Source organism: Eschrichtius robustus, chromosome 8, assembly GCF_028021215.1.
Source record: "Eschrichtius robustus isolate mEscRob2 chromosome 8, mEscRob2.pri, whole genome shotgun sequence".
Taxonomy (NCBI): domain Eukaryota; kingdom Metazoa; phylum Chordata; class Mammalia; order Artiodactyla; family Eschrichtiidae; genus Eschrichtius; species Eschrichtius robustus.
The window spans coordinates 85,450,493-85,472,114 of record NC_090831.1 but is presented as its reverse complement, the minus strand read 5'-3'; the positions used below and the strand labels follow the sequence as shown (position 1 = coordinate 85,472,114).

The window sequence follows — 21,622 nt, the reverse complement described above, 5'->3', positions numbered from 1 at the left end:
ATCCAATGCACCCAAGAATAAAAATAAAATAAAATAAAATAAATAAATTTAAAAACAAGCAAACAAATCAACACAACTACACACACAACCCCAAAACAAAAGCTGGCATATTTCAGTGGTCCTGAATTTTGATGTTTCTATTGTATTAATTAAAGAAATAAAATGTGATTCAGCATTTAAAAATGAGACTGATCTTCTTCACCATAATTATACTTACTTTATAATTCAAACGATTTAACTGATGCCAATGTTAACCCAGCAAAAACCATGGATACAACTCAAACTGCTCTTTGGCTAAGGAAGTTTCTTTAAAAGTTAACTATTCTTTAAAAACTCAAACCCAAGCTGCACAGGTGTAACTTTAAGAACCAACAACTGACCCTTCCAGAAACCACAGCAGTAGTTCCAAGTGTTTTGAAGCTGGGGAACATATACAGAATCACTGTAAATCGCACATACACATCAGTAACTTCCTGATAAAACTGTACTAATAGTTTCCTCTACTATGACTAAAAAAATAAATCAAGCAGGTACTACAGCTCAGCATTTAAAAGACTTCTATGCCTATTTTTACAAAGATGCTTGGGCTGAGACATACATTTGGATACTTGAAAACAAACAAGGCTTGAAATGTGGTTTTATGTGAAACCATTTAGAAGAACTCAGTTATCAAAAAACTAAAAATACACAACAGATAAATAGGAATTTATTAAAACCATTGTCTCTAACAATATAAAAATTAAATATTAAGGCATCTTTTACTCTCATCTTGGTGCATGCAGCAAAGAGAAGTGTTTTAAATAGGAACCAGCACTTCTATTTCAAATGCTTTCTAACACATTTGGCAGATTTTTTTTCTTTCTCCTATTCTACATTCCATTGAAAGCTCTCATGATCAAACACCATGACCCAAACCAAGAGAAAAGTATAAACAGACATTGACTTATTAAAAAGCAGTTCACCCTTGAAAAATAAAAAGGAACTACAAAGAATATTCTGTATAGGGAATTTCCCGGCGGCCCAGTGGTTAGGACTCAGCGCTCTCACTGCCAAGGGCCCGGGTTTGATCCCTGGTCAGGGAACTAGGATCCCGCACGCTGCGCGGTGTGGGGAAAAAAAAGAATTATGCATAAAGTTCAAATACTAGTATTTAAATTTCTCTGAAGCAATTTGCCCTTCAGTAATTAAGAGAAAGAAGGGATGAAGACTTAAAGACGAGAAGCCTATTAATATGGATCACGCTGTGGACTCGTTCACTCGTAGTCTGCTCTGTTGAGATGAGAATTTGAAAAGGGCTTCATACTCCCTTAAAAAAAAAATCACATTCACCAGAATAAGATCATTTAAATTAACACTGATTATATATAATTCCCCATATTTGTCCACTTATGAAGCTCAATTTCTTCATAAAATATACTAAACAGTAACATTTTCACCTTTTATTAAGGCAAGTTTGGGACTTTATGTTTGTAGAGTAACAGGCCATAGCATGTAATCTTGCCAGCCCTCCCGCCCCCATCAAGTGTGAATGTGATCAAGCCTCTACACCCAGCTACCAACCTATGAAACTACAGATGTTAGAAGAACATGTTAAATTATTTATGCCTAAAGGATCCAATCAGCAAAATCCAGATCTTGGAAAACTGTACAGGACAAATGACCCAGTTTCTTCAACAAATTGGAAAAAAATACAAAGTTGTAGAGGAGGAACCTATGGTGACTTGAAAGATTTATCAACTAATGGCATTGTGTAGTCTTTAGTTCAGTACCAATTCAAACAAACTAAAAATAAATATGGCTCCACACAAACACTTGTACATAAGCAATTATTCGTAATAGCCAAAAAAATGGATAAACAAGGCCTGGTAAATCCATACAAAGGAATATTATTCGGCCACAACAAGGAATGAAGTCCTTATTCATGTTACAACAGATCAACCTTAAAAACTTTATACTAAGTGAGGGTGTTACCGAACCAGGTTTGTTCTGCCGGATGCGCAGAAAGTCAAAATGGTGAGACGCCGAGATTTGCAGCAAAGCGAGGAGACGGAAAGACAAATCTCAAACCTGCCTTCCCAAAGGCAAGGGGCTCAGGTATTTATGGGAAAAAGAACAAAGAAGCAGGGCAGTCCGAGGCGCGGAGGAAGAGGAAAGGTTATTGGAAAAAGGTGTGATAATTGTTCTGGGCAGGCCTCTGCACGTTCAATATGTCACAAGCAGATGCTCCCGCATGCCCAGTTGAAGGGTCAGTGGTCCTATCCAGTCCTAAGCAGCTCGGCTCAAACCAGACAGAGCTGACTCTTGGCTCAACTTGAAGCAGAGGCAGCTGACTCCAAGTTCCTGGAAAACACCTTGGGCAAACATATTGTTCAGGCTACGTGCTGCTTGGAGGACCTGAAAGCCTTAAAACCTTGATTAGTGAAGGCAGGTGACGTGGATTGCACCACGGTTTCAAATGAAGCCAAACATAAAAGACCACATATTGTAATCATTCCACTTATATGAAATATCCAGAAGAGGCATACCCACAGAAATTAATTTGGAAATGGGTAGTGACTGCTAATGGATACAGGGTTTCTTCTTGGTGTGATGAAACTAGTGGTGATGATTGTACAACTTTGTGAAAATAACTATAAACCACTGGACTGTACACTTTAAAAGGGTGAATTTTATGTCATGTGAATTGTATCTCAGAAAATACAGCATTCATGGGACAAATGGAAATTTGAATAATGACTTGCTACTTGATAATATTATCAGTTTATAATATTAAAAAATATTTATTTTTTGAGATACATTCTCAAAAATTTACAGATGAAATACGAGGCTAGAATTCGCTTTAAAAATAATACAGAATAGGTGGGAAATCATTATTTTGAGTAAGGATTACATCAGGCAAGAATCATCAATGGATTCTGTAATGGTCCTAACATATGCCCACCAATTCTTTGATATTCTCCCTTCAAGAGTTGGAACTTTAGGGAATTCCCTGGCAGTCCAGTGGTTAGGACTCAGCACTTTCACTGCCAAGGGCACGGGTTCAATCCCTGGTCGGGGAACTAAGATCCCACAAGCCGCGCGGTGTGGCCATAAAAAAAAAAAAAAAAAAAAAAAAAGAGTTGTAACTTAAAAAAAAAAAAATTGGAGCTAAATTTCCCTTCCCTGGAATGTGGGCTGGACTTGGTTCCTCACTTCTAATGAGTTGACTGTAGTGGAGGTGACAGTGTGTGACTTCTAAGACTAGGTCACAAGGCTTTGCCCTCTCCTTGCCCTCTCAGGGATCACTTGCTCTAGATGAGGCCAGTACCATGCTATGAGGACACACAAGCAACCCCAGGGAGAGGCCCATGTGGCAAGGAACCAAGGCCTCCTCAGTTCCCACTAACTAAGATCCCATAGGCTGTACGGTGCGGCATTGAAAAAAAAAAAAAAAAAAAGCTCTGAAGAACACAATTGACAAAACTGGAATAAGAATGGTACAGTAGATAAAATTATTGAGTCAATGTTCAATTTACTGAGGTTGATAATTATACTATGGTCTATAAGAGAATATCTTTATTCTTAGGAAATACACAATGAAGTATTTAGGGATAAAGGATTGTGATGTATGTTGCCCTCAAATCATTCCCCCAAAAAAGTGTGTGTGTGTGTGTGTGTGTGTGTGAGAGAGAGACCTACAAATGAAGCAAATGGAATAAATGTTAATAATAGATGAAAGTAAAGGGTAATGGGTATTTGGTTTTTTACTATTTTCATTTTTGCAACTTATATGTAGGTTTGAAACTATTTCCAAATAAAAACTTTAGAAAATCATATGGCGGGCTTCCGTGGTGGCACAGTGGTTAAGAATCCGCCTGCCAGGGGACACGGGTTCGAGCCCTGGTCTGGGAGGATCCCACATGCCGCGGAGCAACTAGGCCCGTGAGCCACAACTACTGAGCCTGCGCGTCTGGAGCCTGTGCTCCGCAACGGGAGGCCACGACAGTGAGAGGCCCGCACACCGCGATGAAGAGTGGTCCCTGCTCGCTGCAACTGGAGAAAGCCCTCGCACAGAAATGAAGACCCAACACAGCCAAAAATAAATACATAGGTAAATAAAATTTAAAAAAAAAAAAGAAAAAAAAGAATCCGCCTGCCAATGCAGGAGACACAGGTTCGAGCCCTGGTCCAGGAAGATCCCGCATGCCGCAGAGCAACTAAGCCCATGCACCACAACTACTGACCTGCGCTCTAGAGCCCGAGAGCCACAACTACTGAGCCCTTGTGTCACAACTGCTGAAGCCTGCACGCCCTAGAGCCTGTGCTCTGCAAACAAGAGAAGCCACCACAATGAGAAGCCTGTGCACCGGAACAAAGAGCAGCCCCCGCTCACTGCAACTAGAGAAAGCCCGCGCACGGCAACAAGACCCAACGCAGACAAAAAAAAGAAAAAAAAAAAGAAAAAAAATCACATGGCAAAAATATTCTATGGGAGGAAGGAAAATAAGTGAGGGTAAAGATGAAGTAAGATTGACTATAGGGGACTTCCCTAGCGGTCCAGTGGTTAAGGTTTCCAACGAATGGGTTGTGGGTTCGATCCCTGGTCGGGGAGCTAAGATCCCACATGTCTCAGGGCCAAAAAACCAAAACATAAAACAGAAGCAATACTGTAAGAAGTTCAATAAAGACTTTAAAAATGATCCACATAAAAGAATCTTAAAAAAAAAAAAAGATTGACTATAAATTGATGAGTACTGAAGCTGAGTGGTTTATTATAAAAAGCTTAGGAACTTCCCTGGTGGTCCAGCGGTTAAGACTGTGCTACCCCCAATGCAGGGGGCCTGGGTTTGATCCCTGGTCAGGGAACTAGATCCCACAGACCTGGCACAGCCAAATAAATAAAAAAATTTTTTTTTAAAAAAGGAAGTTTATTATACTCTCCTGACTACTTTTGTATGTATTTGAAAATTTCCATAATGAAGGTAAACAACAATGAAGCGACTGAACTTGAAGATCCCCTATGTTTCTCGGAGTTCAATGGTCTTTTTGAGCGTGGTGGGTTATGGATGATGTGAATTTGAGTTTCACCTTCGTTCAAGTTTTTCCTCCAAAAATTGGGGATAATAATTTCTACTAATAGGATTATTAACTTTATATTACACGTCAAAGTTGTTAGCACATTTTCTAGCATATCCAATTGTTCAATATGTGTCAGTAATAATTATTACTATTGGATGAATAAGTGAAATATAAAGATTAATTTCCACTTGAGGTTAAAAGAAGTATTGTCTTCGGAGTTTGCTGTTAAGGGATTAGACCTGCATAACCACGATCATTATAGGCATGAGGTATTGGAATAGGTTCACCCTGGGTGCTGCGGAAAGAACAATGTCCTTATAATTAATTAGGTTGACTCCTATGTGTTAAGAAATTTTTTTTTAACAGGATGTAACAGAGTCCTCTATTTACCCAAAATATCTTGTACAGAGCCCCCAGTAAAAGTACAAGACATAAAATTAGGCTTTTCCATCATTAAACAAAGGACTGGTGGAATCAAGCCTGCATTAAAAGTTGTGGTAAAACACACATAAAATTTACCATGTTAAGTATTTTTAAGTATACAGTTCGGTGGCATTAAGTACATTCAAACTGTTGTACAACCATCACCACCATACGCCTCCAGAACTTTTTATCTTGCAAAACTGAAACTCTGTACCTATTAAACAATATAGCTCCCCATTCCTCCCTCCCCCCAGCCTCTGGCAACCACCCTTCTAATTTCAGTCTCTGTGAGTTTGACTATTCCAGGTAACTCACACCAGGGGAATCAATACAGTAGTTGCCCTTTTGTGACTGGCTTATTTCACTGAATGTAATGTTCTCATGGTTCATCCACACTGCAGCATGTATCAGGTTTCTTTCCTTTTTAAGGCTGAATAATATTCCATTGTATGTATATGTATCCACCACATTTTGTTTATCCAGCGATGGACACTTGGGTTGTGCACACCTCATGATGACTGTGAAAAATGCTGCTATGAACCTGGGTGTACATATATCTCCGCCAGTCCCAGCTTTCAATTTCAAGCTTGGATGTTTACAATTTGTGGGAGAAAGTTATATTTTAAATTCCTCTTACCATCTGGCATTTAATTTGTTTGTTTGATGTTTTTAAGTGACCTGTAAGGGGACAATGATAATGCTTTTCCTCATAAAATACTAACATGAATGGTCTTGACCTATTCATAATAGCTAAGCTTCCGTTTCATTTCAGGTGAGTTCCTTCATGTGCAACACTACTCACATGACTACTGGAAAGTTATTTCTATTGGAGGGATTTGAAATAGCAACCTTGTTTTAGGCTTTGGATGCTGGGTGAGGATGGGGAAAACTGAAGCTGGTCAAGTTCATGGGAAAGGGCCTGGTTTCTCTTCAGCAAAAAGTCTTCCTCTTTGAGGCCTGAGAACTGTTACTTGCTCACATTTGATTTTCCCCGTGCACCCCTGTACGATGGCACTTCTTCCCTCTTTCCTGGAGGGTTACATAATTATGCAGCTCAACATCGTGGGCCTTTTCCCCCCGGACAGTACTTTCTGGAACTGCTAGATTTCCAGATGAGAACTGTTTATTCTGGATCAGACTTAATTTGGTCATCTGAATTCTCTTGGGTATGGAGAGTTTTTCTTACCCTTGGCCTACTTTTTGTGGTGCTAAATATCCTCTTACAGTTTCACCAAGCACTTTGTAAGACAGAAAGAGTTGAAAGCACTGCTTCTTTTGCTTTGTCAGTTCCTCTGGCTGTTTCAGTGCATCAGTTACATGGTGCTTCTCAGTAAGCCACAACCACAGAGGAAGGAAAGGAAGGTTTTGTTCATGTCACAATGTAAATCAAGTGCCTACTATGTGCCGTGCTCCAGTCCTCATAGTTCATTACAAAACTGGAACAGTAAGGATGGTGATGGAAATACATTCAGGGCCCAGCTGGGGGAAAAAAGGCACTGAAGGCCTGAGAGGCTCTAATTCCCATGCAGTGTGCTTGTATTCTGTGCCCTGGCACAGTTCAGAAGCAGAAAATCACCATTGTGTTATTGACCTCATATATCAACTCATTTTTCCATGTTCCCATAGCAACGTGGGAGAAACTGAGAAAAGACATAGGAAAGAGGAAGAAGAAACGCAGGGGAAGCAAGCTGGCCTCCTGCTTCCTCTGTATACTTCAGTAGGTTCTGCCATTTTCTCTTCTCCTCGTTACCCCAGTTTCCACAGTGATTGTTCTGATAGCCGTCAAATGTGACAATGAGCGTCGCACTCACTAGTATAACACTGAAGCATCATAACTCAGTCCTCCTCTGTTGGTTGTTCCCAGTGTTTCATTTTTCACTATAATGAAAAATGCTATGACAAAGAACTCCACGCACATGGCTTTTTTTTTTTTGCCTTTTGGATTATTTCCTTGATATTAACTCTTAGGAATGGAATGCCAATCAGGCTTGGGGGGGATTAAGTCCATTTACATTGAGTTGGACACTCTCCTGATGAAGGTACAGGGTCATAAAAATGTTCATGCCTGCGTTTTTGACACTCCTTAAAAGTGCATCTCGTTGAAAGCAATGAAATGAGCGTTAGCTTAACATTCAAACACACTCAAAAAAGAACTCCGCTGGAGTGTGCAGGAACTCGATACAGTACAGGAAGCACTGCGTCATGGAGACCTAAATAAGGAAGGAATAAACAGTCAAGTGCTGGGGAAGGCATCCTCTTCAGTCAGTCATCATCCGGGAGGATTTTGTTGGAACAGCTTCCCACCTAAGAGAGGATGTGAAAACCACCAATCTACCTCCTTTCTTTTATTCAGAACATAGGCCCAGAGAAGTCTTTTTTTAACATGCCCAAGGTCACATAACAGTCTAGGACTGTATTCTGCCTTCAGCTTTTGGGGTTCTCTGTACAGAAATGCTGTCCTAGTAAGTAAGGGAAACTGAGGTAAGCGACTGGAGCCCAGGGGAGGAGGCCCTGAGGGAAGCGGCCCACGTGCTTCCTTGGGCCTTTCCTCTCTCCTCTTCCCATCTCTTTCCCAGCCTAGAGGGATGAGAAACACCATCTTAAATCGGCTGGTGGAGTGTTCATTCTATTGTTATCCTTTATACCCTACACATTGGATAAAAATTCATTTGAATCTCTTCAGTTGTTAATTTATAAAGAATTAAAAATTGTTGAAAGCAAATGTGTGTTCAAAGCTAACTGCGTATCAGATACACTGCCCATGGGTGTGCTTAGGAAATTCACACTTTCCTTTTATATCCAATTACGCTGTTCATTTCTGGTCCCCCCTCCTCGAACCCTAGGAATTCACACCATTTTCTTCATTTTCCTTTCATCTGTCTGTGGATTGTGACCTTTCACCTTCCAGTTACATATATCTTCTCCCTTCTCCGAAAGTCACAAATCAGAACTGTCTGTGCATCCAGTGTTTACTAAGGGCTTACTACGTCCCAGGCACTGTTCTAGTCCCTGACGACACAGCAGTGAATAAATCAGAAAGAAATCCCTCCTCACTTTCTATGGGGGAAGATGGACAATAAACCAATATGAACACAAATAAATGCATCGACAACCCATTCATCATCTAAACCCACTGCACCCATGGGAAACCCAAGGTTCAGAGATGGTGAGTAATAAGCAAGTGTGGGTGCTGGATTTCAAACCCAGGCCTGTCTACATCCAATTTATGAGATCCTAACTTGTAAGCTATAAAGCCCTGAGCAAAAGCAAAGACTGATGCTGATTACTGTTGCCAAAGTCTAGCAAAATGAAAATGCAGGCACTTTTTTTGGTAATTTTCACTTGTCAGAGACACCAGCTTTTTTGGGTTTGCAGTTTTCTTGAAAGATGTGCCTGAAAAATGGAAACCATATTCCTTCCATTGACCATGCCTACCTAACTCCAGAAACAAATTACAGTTTGAAATGGTTGGGGTTTTTTATGATTAAAAATTTTTTAAATGTGTCTTATGTGTACAATTTGATTTTAACTATGTATATACTTATGAAACCACATAGATCAAGTGAAATAGTTGATTTTAATCAACACTGTGCTTGGCCTTGATATCTGTCACAGCTTGAAAGCGGATAAAGTATCTTTTGGTCCCCAAAGAAAACAACTTGATGTTTCTGTTCGAAATGCTTTGTTTTGTGAAGGTGATATAAAGGCAATTGCACTTTCCAAAACTTTCCAGCTTACTTGATGGAAAGTATTTCATACTCCTGACCCTGGGAAGGCAGCCACCTCATCCAACAGAAGTCCTCAACATACAGATGACCCCTTACAGGTACTTCTTTTCCTTCGTGTGTCGGCGGGGATTTCCCCCCCTCCTCACTCTTTTCCTTAATCCTTGTATTCTCACCAAGAGTGATCTCCGGTGGTTTCTATACTTCTCAGGTTCCTTCTGGCTTTAGCATCCCCAAGGACTGTTCTCTTCCTTCTTTCTCCTCTGTCATCACTCCATAACCCTTCCTAGGCCTATACTCACTGACCTGCTCTTCTGCATCACAGGCCACAGGCCCCCCTAGGGTGGACTGAAAATCTGCTCTTATCTTTACTGTCTCTACTCAAAATCTTACCATCTTCACTCAAGGAGCAGTGTGAATGCCACCTCCTACAGGAAGCCTTCTCTGATTGTCCTAGCTGAAAGCACTGCCATGGCACTTTACTGGACCTCTCAAGACACTCATCACATTTTTCACTATCAAATTTTTTTATCAGATCTCCTCTTGTCTCCTGGAGCCCCGACAGCATCTCACCCACAGCAAGTGGTTTTGTGACTGAATCTTGACTTACTCCTGCTGGGGCTGTGCAGACAGGAGCTATGTTTTCAGCTGTCAAGTTGTAAGTTACATTCTTCTGTCTGTTGTGTGGAGCATTTCAGTTCTCTAGCACCTTCTACTATACTTCGGTACATACTCTGGCTCTCTGACATTCAGGCTTTTATGAGCTGAGACACAGCTCCCACAAACAACATTGTCCATTTAGGAAACCCGTTCTGCATTCCCTAAGAATTGTATCAGAAACCTTGGAAATACAATCTGCTCTTCAAGTGAGAATAGTCACAGAATTTAACCTGGTAACTTAAAAGGAAACAAAAAAAACGTTTTCCAACCAGGAGCAGTGACTAGTATCCTTCATTTCCAAGGAGACCCAAGAAGAAAAATTCTAAGGATTCATTAAGCCCAGATGCTCAAAGGAGTGGAATTAATGGCACACAAAATAAAAATGTTTTAAACTTCGAGTCCCAAAATGCAGGATCTATCACTAATAGAAAAACACACTTTAAAAGTTGTAAAATATAAGATTTTTAAATTTCAGGGACTTCACTGGTGGCACAGCGGTTAAGAATCTGCCCGCCAATGCAGGGGACACGGGTTCGAGCCCTGGTCCGGGAAGATCCCACATGCCGCAGAGAAACTAAGCCCGTGGGCCACAATGACTGAGCCTGCGTTCTAGAACCCACGAGCCACAACTACTGAACCTGCACGCCACAACTACTGAAGCCCACGTGCCTAGAGCCCCTGCTCTGCAACAAGAGAAGCCACCACAATGAGAAGCCTGTGCACCGTAACGAAGAGTAGCCCCCACTCGCCACAACTAGAGAAAGCCCGCACACGGCAACCAAGACCCAACACAGCCAAAAATAAATAAATAAATTTATATGTATTAAAAAAAAGATTTTAAAATTTCAGTCCTTGAGCTTTTAAATGACCATAAAGTGGGTGACACACAAAAAATACTAATTTATCTTCATCTGTTAAAACCTTACCTGGAATTTCCATTTGTAAGGCATTTAGTGGGAGTGAATGATCTATCGAGGGCACTGAGGCTGTGGCGTTTAACAGATGATCTTGTCCGAAGAACCAATTCAGGATTCCTGCAGCTGAAGACGGGTGCAGCGTAACTTCTGTCTCCGTGGTTTCTAGGAAGTGCTGCTGACTGACTGTTTTCTAGGGCAGAGCCAGGGGGCAGGTGGAAAGGCTACTTTTCAGATTATCTTCTGTCCTACTTTGGGCTAATCATTCCTCAGCGCACATGGCTCATCTGGTAACGTTGATCAGAATAAAAATTTCATGGATTAGATCACATATAAATGAAAGTCCGGATGTTAACTGCAGATGGACTTTTGAACATACGAAGTATTCCCTTCCTGCTTGTAAACTTCAGGAAGAAAAAGTGAGTTTCACCCAGGTTTATCAACATGGTGGTGGTGGCACGGGTGTCTTGTGTCTCCCCTTTGCCAAAAAGAGTAACTTCAGCAGATGCTGAAGTGTCCTCCGTGCTCTGCCGGCACCGCCCACAATCACTTTAGAGCTGCTCCTCGTTCACAAGTCCCCGCGAGTCTAACGGCTGGGGAAATCAAAGGAAAAGAGTTCTCAGGGTGACATCAGGGTGACTGGTTTTTGACTGAGGGCTGGGTCCATAGGAGTTTTGTTGTTGGGCCCATTGTTTGGGGCAAATGGGATTGAAAGCTGTACAAAGCTAAGAGATTGGGCCCTTGAGGAAAAGGAAGGCGGTGATTGCTGAGTTCAGAGAAACATCACTAGAGCTAATGGTTGTGCAAATACAGTGGCGCCCAACCCAGAATGAACTCTCTCGAATGCAGCACCCAACCTGCCACTTGCCCTTGGAGAGCCCTTTAAGGTTTTCCCCTGACCTTTTAGATCAAGTCCACCCCCCTCTGCCAGGCTGACAGGGATCTCTTTTTCCAAACCTGGCCTTATCTTACAGCCTCATCTCTTGCCCATCCCCCCTTGCCATTTAGGTTCCAGCCACACCAAAGAACATTCACTGCTTCCCAGTCTTTGCCTATGTTGTTCTCCTAGGCCCTGGAGCCCTTTGTATCTAAACCCACCTCACTCCTAAAACTATCACTTAGCCTTCAGGGGAAGAGACATCTACTCACCCCTGTCAAAAAGGAGCTGGCCAACATGCTGTGCTCAAACACACTGGGCTGACCTTTGACCCAGCCTCTTTACCGTCTATGGTAAACGTCCATTCTCCCCCTGCTACGTGGGTGGCATGTAGAGTGGCATGTACTGTGTGTGTACACAGTAGGCACTCAAATACTTGATGGGAAGAAGGTAGGGTTTAAAATGCAGTGTGAGGGACTTGGGTTAGTTTTGAAAGTGACTTCCCAGGGCAAGGAGCCAAAGATGTGTACATCTTGGATCTCTGGAGGCCAGTGTGAGTCTCTGCTTCGGTGTTAAAAGTCCTTAGGGCTTGTGGCTGCCCAGGACAGTTCTGGACATACCGGACATTTATGTGATTGCTAGACTTGGAGAACATCAGCCCTTCAAAGTAAAAAAAATTGGGTTCCTTCCTCTGTCTTCAAAAACTCATGCTGAGGCAAAGTTTTGCACAGGACCTGTAACAAAATGAGAAAAATATGGACAAATTAAACTCATACAACACAAAGAGGTACTCATTTGATTTAAAGGATTCTCCTTTACTCTGACCCTATGCTCTTCCCATGTTTTGGGATTAAAACGTCTTTGTAAAAAGTGACAGTGATAAGAGAAAGACAAATATCATATGATATGGTTTATATATGGAATCTAAAAAACTGATACAAATGAACTTATTTACAAAACAGAAATAGACTCACAGGCATAGAAAACAAACTTACGGTTACCAAAGGGGAAAGGGGACAGGGGAAGGATAAATTAGATGTTTGGGATTAAAATATACACACTACTATATATAAAATAGATAACCAACAAGAACCTACTGTATAGCACAGGGAACTCTACTCAGTATCTTGTAATAACCTATAATGGAAAATAATCTAAAAAACGGTGCGTGTATGTATATATGTATATTATATATATATAATATATATATATAAAACTGAATCACTTTGCTGTACACCTGAAACTAACACAACATTGTAAATCAACTATATTTCAATAAGAGGTTTTTAAAAACCAATAAATAAATAAATAAAATAAAAATAAATAAATAGAGTCCTTACTTGGCAAAATAAGAAGTGCCAAAACTTTCTAGCCATATTGGGTAGGGGAGGGGGGGAGTGGGGACTGGGAAAGAAATTTCAGGTGAAGAAAGCCCTAAATGTGAAAGGCAAAACTGAAAAACTCCTAGAAGATTATAGAGAATATCCTTATGACCTTGAGGTAGAGAAAAGTTTCTTAAATAAAACACAAAAAGATATGATTTCCTCTAATCATAAGAGGAAAGATAAATTTGACTACATTAAGAACTCTATTCATCAAAAGAGACCATAAAGAATGAAGGTAAGTCACAGAATGAGTATTTGCAACACACATAATTGACAAAGAAATAGTATCCAGAAATCTATCTACCTATCTATATCTATCTATATATATATAGATTGATGTATACACACATACATACACACTCATAAAATTAAAACTCAAGCAAATAAGAAACAGATAACCTAACAGAAAAATGGGTAAAAGACGAATAGGCATTTCACAAAAGTGGAAATCTAAATAGTCAATAAGTAAATTAAAAAGTACTCAATTTTATTTGTACACAGGGAAATGCAAATTAAAACCCACCATGAGATACCATCTTACACCCATCAAATCAGCAGAAATTTAAATTCCTGGTGATACCAAAGCACTGGAGACAATGTGGAACAATGCTGTTCTCATTCCCTGCTGGTGGGAGGGTGAAATGGTATCATCCCTTTGAAAAACAGGTTGGCATTAACTAACAAGTTCGAAGAGATACATATTCCCATGACCCTGCAGTTTCATTCCCACATTTATACCCTAGAGAAAACGTGCACAGGTGCACTGGGAGATGCACACTAGAAGGGTGAGAGCAGCACGGCTCTTCACATTAGCTTCAAACCAGAAACAGCCAACGCCCACCCATAGCAGACTGGATAAACCGTGGCGCAGTCGTACAGTGGAACAGCTGATAAAGCAGTGAAAGAGAACCATCTCCTACAACCAAAATTAAGCAGAAAAAGACAATACGAATGGTGTGATACCGTTTATACAAGTTTAAACACAGACAAAAAATAACAATGCTGTTTGGGATACATACGCAGGAAGGAGGAGGTCGAATTATAAGGAAATGATTATCTCAAAAATCAGAAAACCAAACACATCTGGAGAAGGAAGAATTATGATCTGGGAGAGACACAAGGGGCGGGGCATTTTAGGTGCGGGCAATATCCTATTTCTTACCTGGGTATTAGTTGTGTGATTGGTTAAGCTTAATGTATACGTTTCTTTTCCGTATGTATATTTCGCATTTAAGTTGCCCATCCCTTTATCTTAAAGTTTTGCTGGTTGAAAATCTCCAAGACGGAAGCACCTATTTGCGTGGTGCTCAATAAAAGCTGAGTCCAAGTATTTTAGAAGGAACTCAGAGTAGCCCCAGGGGAGACTCTGAGAAGCAAGAGAGGCTGGAGCTGACCTTCAGTTAAGTGTCTATCAGGGGTTCTCTCAATAATGCTTCTCCAACAACTAGAGGGGTGGGAAAGCGTGACCACAGCAAAGGTGTCACTTAGCCAGGGGGCTTGTGGAGGCCAGGGTGTCAGGGGAGAAGTTTGGGATGTTACTGTGTGGTGGACCCTGAGTGCCTGATTTAGGAATCTGGATTTAATTCTGTAGACAGTAGGTAGACTTGGAGGATTACCATGCAGCAAAGGGACAATTAAAAATACCCTAATGTCTTAGGGAGATGATTCTGGGTGTGAGGGGTAGGGCGGACTGAGAGTAGAGAAACCAATAAAGGCTCAGGCGTAATGGACCAGGAATGACGCAAGTGAAGTCAGAAAGAGATGGAACAAAGACGAGTTACTGAGGAAGAACAGTAAGAACTTAGTGACTGAACAGACTTTTTCAAAAACTTATTTTCTGTTCTTTCCCAGCCCTTCCATTCTAAAGCTAACTCAGGAGAGATTCTGCTTTACAAGGACAAGTGGCTGGAACCACACAAGGTCAGAAGAGGACTAGCAGACACACTGATTTGATGCCGAGAGCCCGACTGAAGGCTTCAAAATTCCCTGCAACTACCTGAGAGTATTGCCGGGGTGGGGCGGGGGGGGCGGGCAGGGAGGACACAGAGGGTGGAGCCTTTTCAGCAGCAGCAGAGTTGTTTAATGGCGAGCAAGGAGTTTTTAACTTTTCATTATGGAAATTCTCAAACATACATGACACCAGAATAGTCTAGCAAACCCCTGTGTACTCATCTCCTGGCTTCAACAATGATCAATATTTTATCGAGTGGCTTTCGCCATTTTCCCACCCTCCACATCAATGCGCCCCAGGAGGGAAGCCAGGTCTGGTGAAGGATAAAACATATACACATTTAGAAACATCTGAATCTTAGTTTTTGTGTTATGCTGGGATGTCAGTGGTTCCACAGCAGGTATACATGGGATCAAGAGCAAAGAGCACGACCATCTGGCTTTCCTGCCCCGGACACTGTCTGGCCTCTGACTCCACAGCCATGCGAAGCGTGTTACCTGTGCTGGATGACTAGACCTTAGCCGCCTCGACTGGAGTCGGCTGTCAGTCACGCGACTGGAGTGTCATCTGGGGATTTGTCGATTGTGAACTTGGACAGATCAGTCCTGCTGCAGAGAGGTTCCCCAAGCCTGTGATTACCACAGGAGGAGATGAGCCCTTCACAAAGTGTGGTTCCTTGGAAGAAACTGGCTCTATACTCATGCTCCTTCCAGATGTGGCCAGGTTTGATCACTGCAACTCCCATCCTATCAGAATGAAGAGCAGGCAGCTCTGACCTGGGAGACGATGGGGGACCATCCCCTCACCACGGCAGAGCCTGAAGCGCAGCTGGAACAGGTCCTCGGAAAAGGGAGATGTTGGCGGCGTCCAGCTCTACTGCCCGAGTCACCTTGTCAGCTCCAGGCAGCAACAATCCACGCTGTAAGAACACTGGTACCTTAAATTTAACCCTGTACTCAAGGCAGCACACATTCCTGGGAGCAAAGACATTTGTCTCCTTCTTCTGTGAAGCTGTTTTGCAAAACAGCTGTAAGGAAACCATGGTACATGGAAATACATATGTGAAAATGTGCTAGGAGTCCTCAGTGGAAATGTCAAGGTTATTTTGAAGCTCACCAGTACGGATGGAAAAATGGGTCGCTTGGGACAACATCCTAGTCCCCTGGGGATTTCTGTCCATGATCATGTGACAAGATGTTACTGCATGACCAAACTCCGTTTGGTTGTACTTTGTGCAGCCCCAGGCACTAAACATTCTTGCTGCGAGGGTCACCACCTCACAAACTGAAGCACCACCACAAGTATTTTCAAAATGAGAGAGTAAAAAGAACGAGCAATGAGTCCTTTAGTTCCGCTGGTTTCCTAATAAACGAGGCTGGCCCTTCTGTCCAACTGTGAAGCAGGCCAGAAACCACACTGACAACATGAAGGGTACTTCTAGAAAAACAGGCCAAGTCCACTGTATGCAGGACAAACAGCATAATTTTATTCTCATTTTTCCTTAAAATAAAGATACAGTAGAAGTTTTACAGTTCAGTATGATTGGATGTCATTTATAATTTTAACATTTTTTAAAAAACAAATGACAACAGAAACAAAAGACTAGTACAAATTATAAAACTACTAGAGCAAAGAGAAACTACCTTTCTGATCAAAATATGTACCACAGCTCTAAACTTCCTAAGAAAACTTTCTAAGATTTCTAAGCTAAACTTTCTTAGAAAGGGGTTTGTGGAAAGCCTTTAATCTCAAGTATTTAAACTATTCCTGTACCCACTAAATGCTTTCACCAACTTGTTAATCATATGCTTCCTAAATTTAGGAACCAGTGATCAAGTGGACTGAAACAAGTCTTGATCCTATATTTCCAGCTATAAATTATTAATATTTCAAGAAAACAATATATTTCCTAAGCATGTAAGTTTTCTAAAAACTTCAATTACCTTTTCTGGCTCAGTACCTGACTGAAATGTTCAAATATTCATATTGCACACAAAAAAATTTGAGCAGCATACTCTATGAGTGTGAGAAGCTGATGAAAAATAAGATTGAGGAAAATCCCTAAGTTGTGTCCCATTTAACATGATTTAAATATATAGTTTCTATATCTTTAATTAATATTAAGTAAAAAGGTAATCTTTAGAACAACACAGAAATACAAATGCATTAGCGTTTTACAAAATATATTCAACCCCTTATACGTGCAACAATCTTTTAGTCTTGGAGCTGCCATACAAGGGAGCTAGTTTCTTCTCCTTCATATGAAAGCAGGAAGTCATGTGTACAAAGTTATTTATATGAGAAGAATAAAGATCCACATTCCTTTTCTTTGTCCTTGACAAATATTTATGGAATGTTGGAAATGATGAAAAAACAATTCCAATGTTATGAAGTCCAAAGACTTGGAATGAAAAAACTCATAGTGGCACGCTGAGCTACACGGAATGACAATCATCTTCTAGAAACTAGGGTTGCGTTCTCTATCGTGTTTAGAGGCTACCACAGAACTGGGTGGAAAGCCCATGAATGCTGTGCCACCTCTGGTCAAACAATCAGAGCATGCAAATGTCAATGCCACCTCAAGAGTCCCAACCAACTCCCTGATAAAATAACAGGCAACACTTACCGGCTACCAGCCTAACAGGCTACTTTCCCAAACTGCTGAAGCAGATAAAAGTTCAAGGGGTTCAGGATAAGTCCACTGGCCCCTCACAGGGCTGTGCGCTCCTAAACTCATCACCAGGCCTCAGGAAAAAGGACCACTGGCTCTAACTTCCACAAAACAAATTAAAAACAAAAACTGCCTGCCAGGGAGATAAAGTTAAAGCCTCGTTTTAAAACTTGTAACTAGCAGATGAAAAATTTAAGTTCTCCATAAAAGAATTCTTATAACCTTTAGCATATTAAATACTGCTCTCGGGCTTCCCTGGTGGCACAGTGGTTAAGAATCAGCCTGCCAATGCAGGGGACATGGGTTTGAGCCCTGGTCCGGGAAGATCCCACATGCCGCAGAGCAACTAAGCCCGTGCGCCACAACTACTGAGCCTGCGCTCTACAGCCTGCGAGCCGCAACTACTCAGCCCACATGCCACAACTACTGAAGCCCGTGCTCCTAGAGCCCATGCTCCACAACAAGAGAAGCCACCACAATGAGAAGCCCGCGCACCGCAATGAAGAGTAGCCCCTGCACGCCGCAACTAGAGAAAGCCTGCGCGCAGCTACAAAGACCCAACACAGCCAAAAATAAATAAATTTATACCAAAAGAAAAAAAAAATACTGCTCTCAAAGTACTTTCATTCAGATTTTAAAGGACCTTGTCTCTCGGCTTTGCAACTTCTCACCTATCCCTTCCTAATTTGTTTTCTCCTTGCCTTTCTAAGTAAATTATTCTAAAAAAAAAAAAACAATGCTTAATATAGGACTTGGAAAGCAAGATAAGGTTGAGGAAATCACGTCATATGCTCTGGTTTGCTGCCCAAAGATATAGCTGCTGTGTTTCTTAAAGCAAAAAGTAGAAGAGAACTGTATTTTAGGGCCTGGGGGCTAGTAAATCACTAACAGATTTGGGGATAGACTATTCATACTGGCTATGTGAGCCAAATGCAGATGCAAAATAACCCTAAGCCATACTGTGACAGGCAACTTTTCCTATTCACTTAACTCAGGACACTTGGGCCAGCTCAACCCTCTTTCCTTTACCTATGTCAACGTCATTACAGTGCCTAGTAGGAATTAAAGCACACCAGGGACTTTTTCCAAACACTTTTTTTTAAGTCACCTGGCAGCAGCGAGGTCTCCACCAAGCTATGGATGCAGTCTGTGTTGCCTGGCACACTCTGAAAAAGCCTGGCTGACCCTAGCTCCCTCGGGCCTATGTAAACGCACTCAGTTCTCAGGCAAAAACACTGTGGCCAAGCAAAGCACACACCTTTTCCAGGGACTTGTCCGAAGACAGCCACACCAGTGTTGGCTCCTATTGCTCACAGAGCCAGTGGCTGCAGGAGGCTACTGCTTCCGGGCTGGATGCTGGGCTGGAGCCCGGAACCCAAACTTGAAGCACGTAGGCTCCCGGGACCAGGGGCCAGGCTTCCTGCCTGCAACTGTGCTGGCTGCCCCAGGGCCCCCCACCAACAGTCCAATAGCCTGCACTCCCTGAAGACGCCCATACCTTCTAGAACCTGAAGGAAATAGAGTTATGGTCTTTTGACCGTTTCTATGACAAAAGTTCTATCTTCTGAAATACTCACTTTATGTTGAAAGCCAGTTAAAAATGACCACTGTTAAATAAGAGTTGAACTCTTAACCAGAAACATGAATAGAAAGTTCCATTAAGGTGTATATAAAATAGGGAGTGATACTAAAGCAAAGTTAAATTTTATGGAACTTGTTTTATTTCAGTGTGATTCCAAAGTGGATTGGACTTCTTTGAATAGTGAGAGATGAGAATTCACCCCAATCATACAAGCCATACAAACAAAAGGAGGAACCAGCAGCGTGCTGGCTGACCCCTCACAGCACTTTTAGCGCCGTGAACAGCCCCGCAGTCGAGAGTAGCAACTGCGCACCGATGCACTATCACACTCTACCCAACAATGCGGTCTCACCAAACAATAAGATGTTAGTCTCAGTGCAACTTTAAAGTACCTTTTAAAGTTTTGCTTGGTACTACTTTCTTCTCTTCAAATAGTATTTCCTGAGAAAGCTAACTTTCCTAGCAGAAGTGGAATTAATAGAGTTCTCACAATAAGCCCTTTACCTTGAGTTATTATACTCAAAGGGAAGTACGCTTTTAGGTGTGCAGGACCTGTGTTAAAACACAAATTGGAAAATTTAGGGATATTTAGATTATGTCCCTATGTTTCATTTCACATGCCCTAGTAGTGCTTCTTACACAAACGTTTCTTAAAGGATAAATCAAATATAATCAAGTGTCCTCCCTAATTAGGTCCCCGATTTTCTCTATACTCTTCATATCAAATGTAGATTATACTCACGATGTATTTTCCAAGTATCCTTTGTTACTGAAAAAGCAGTCTGTCGCCTGTAAGTACTCCCTGAGAACACCCATCCAAAGTCCCCTTGAAAAGCAAATGAGAGCTGAGCCTGGCAGCCACATGAGGTCTAGTTGTGTAAAAATCTTCAGTAGTGAGCACACCTGTGTCTAAAATGAACCCAGGTGTCCTTCATGAAACATGACTGATGTCATGGCTGTAGTTTTCTTCTCTTGCTTTTCTAAATGTGAGCCAAGATGAGATTTCTATTTAATATTTACAGATCATCTTGCTTTTCTTTCATAAATACTTTTGGAAGGGGGTAGAGATTGATTACATGAGGATTTTCTATCAGGGAAGTAGGAAGGCCAAGCGCCCTGAAAAGCTTTATGAAGATTAAGACAAAGAAAAAACCTGTAAGTCTGTAAACACCCAATGGAAAACTGTTCAAAAGAAGAAATAGAAGGCACAAACTCTGGGTTAAAAAATGCATGTAAAGATTGCAACATTACTACAGTCAATAGAACTAACACCTAGATCTTTAAAAGTCTTGCCCTAAATACACACTCAGTTAAACTGCTTGAACACCGCTATAACCGTCACCATGCTATTTCTTTGCACATCTACTTGAACAATTAGGAAAAGGAAGAAAGCACAGTGACACTCCTTGATACCTCAAAGCAAGTGCTTAGGATTGGGAATTAATAAATTAAAAGCACAAAACACTCCATCCTCAGAACTACCACCTCAGACTTCCACGGTTTCTAGGAGGAAGTGAAGTGATAAATGTGTTTTGTGGGTAGAAAACCAACAAACAAAAAAATCCTCATATAACTCAGCAAGATAATAATGAAGGGCTGGATTATAGGGCCCCTCACTGTTAAATGTAAGCACATTTTAGGGCCCATTTTAGAGAAATTAAAATAGTAATATAACTTAATCTTAGCACATATGAATATCCATCTGGATATTCAAACAGCAATGACAGAACAATCTACACCAAGTAAAAACTTTTCTAAAGTAAACAAATCTATAATATCAGAACTCAAAATTCATTAGAACGTTCACTGTGTTTTAATCAGGCTCAGACTGAAATAAAAGTAGTCAATTTAAACCCCAACCTGGGAAGCCGTCCCTGCTACGGTTGCGGTTTCGTCTTTTCAGCATCCCGTGACATTCATTTACACAGAGGGCAACCGTCCATGTAAACAGTTCGACCTATCGGTCCCTGCTGTGGACCTGTGGTCGGTGAAGAGGAACAGTCTGGGAGCAGCAGACAGACAGGGGACGCTTAAACCTAAGAAAGCGACAGCAGCTTCTGGGTGGCTTGCTCCGCTCAGGGTTTCCCGTCAGGCAGCTCAGTGAGACTCTGTGGAGTGGAACTGGTGAAAGTAGAAAGCCATGAAGACATGGCTGTCTTTGCACTGGAAAAAGCTCCTCCAACTGACTGGCCTGAATGGGAAGAAGGGGAAAAACAAAAGGAAAAATGTCTTCACTTTTGTTAAGAGACACTGAAAAACCAATGTTAATTAATAAATGTTAATTAACTGCAACCGACATGCTAATAGTTACTAAAATACCATTTACACTTCTAGTTTCAAAATAATCCCTTACCATGGGAATGTCTAAGAGGAACT

The 21,622-nt window shown here is 41.4% G+C and overlaps 1 protein-coding gene across 3 annotated transcripts in view; it reads right to left on the bottom strand.

Annotated features, from left to right (window-relative positions):
- AVL9 (AVL9 cell migration associated) overlaps positions 1–21,622 on the bottom strand; it is an 86,052-nt gene that overhangs the window by 10,706 nt on the left and 53,724 nt on the right. Inside the window, exons 16-18 of one of the 3 annotated variants that reach the window (XR_011074700.1) lie at positions 21,107–21,437; positions 12,278–12,391; positions 10,793–11,373 (exon numbers count right to left, since the gene is read on the bottom strand). Coding sequence is in view for 1 of the 3 variants with exons in the window: in XM_068549265.1 (XP_068405366.1) it covers positions 21,322–21,437 (116 nt within the window). In the remaining 2 variants the exon portion in view is untranslated. Of the gene's footprint in view, positions 1–10,792; positions 11,374–12,277; positions 12,392–16,442; positions 16,494–19,362; positions 21,438–21,622 lie in introns of those variants that run through there. The other 2 variants (XR_011074701.1, XM_068549265.1) reach the window with 2 other exon arrangements.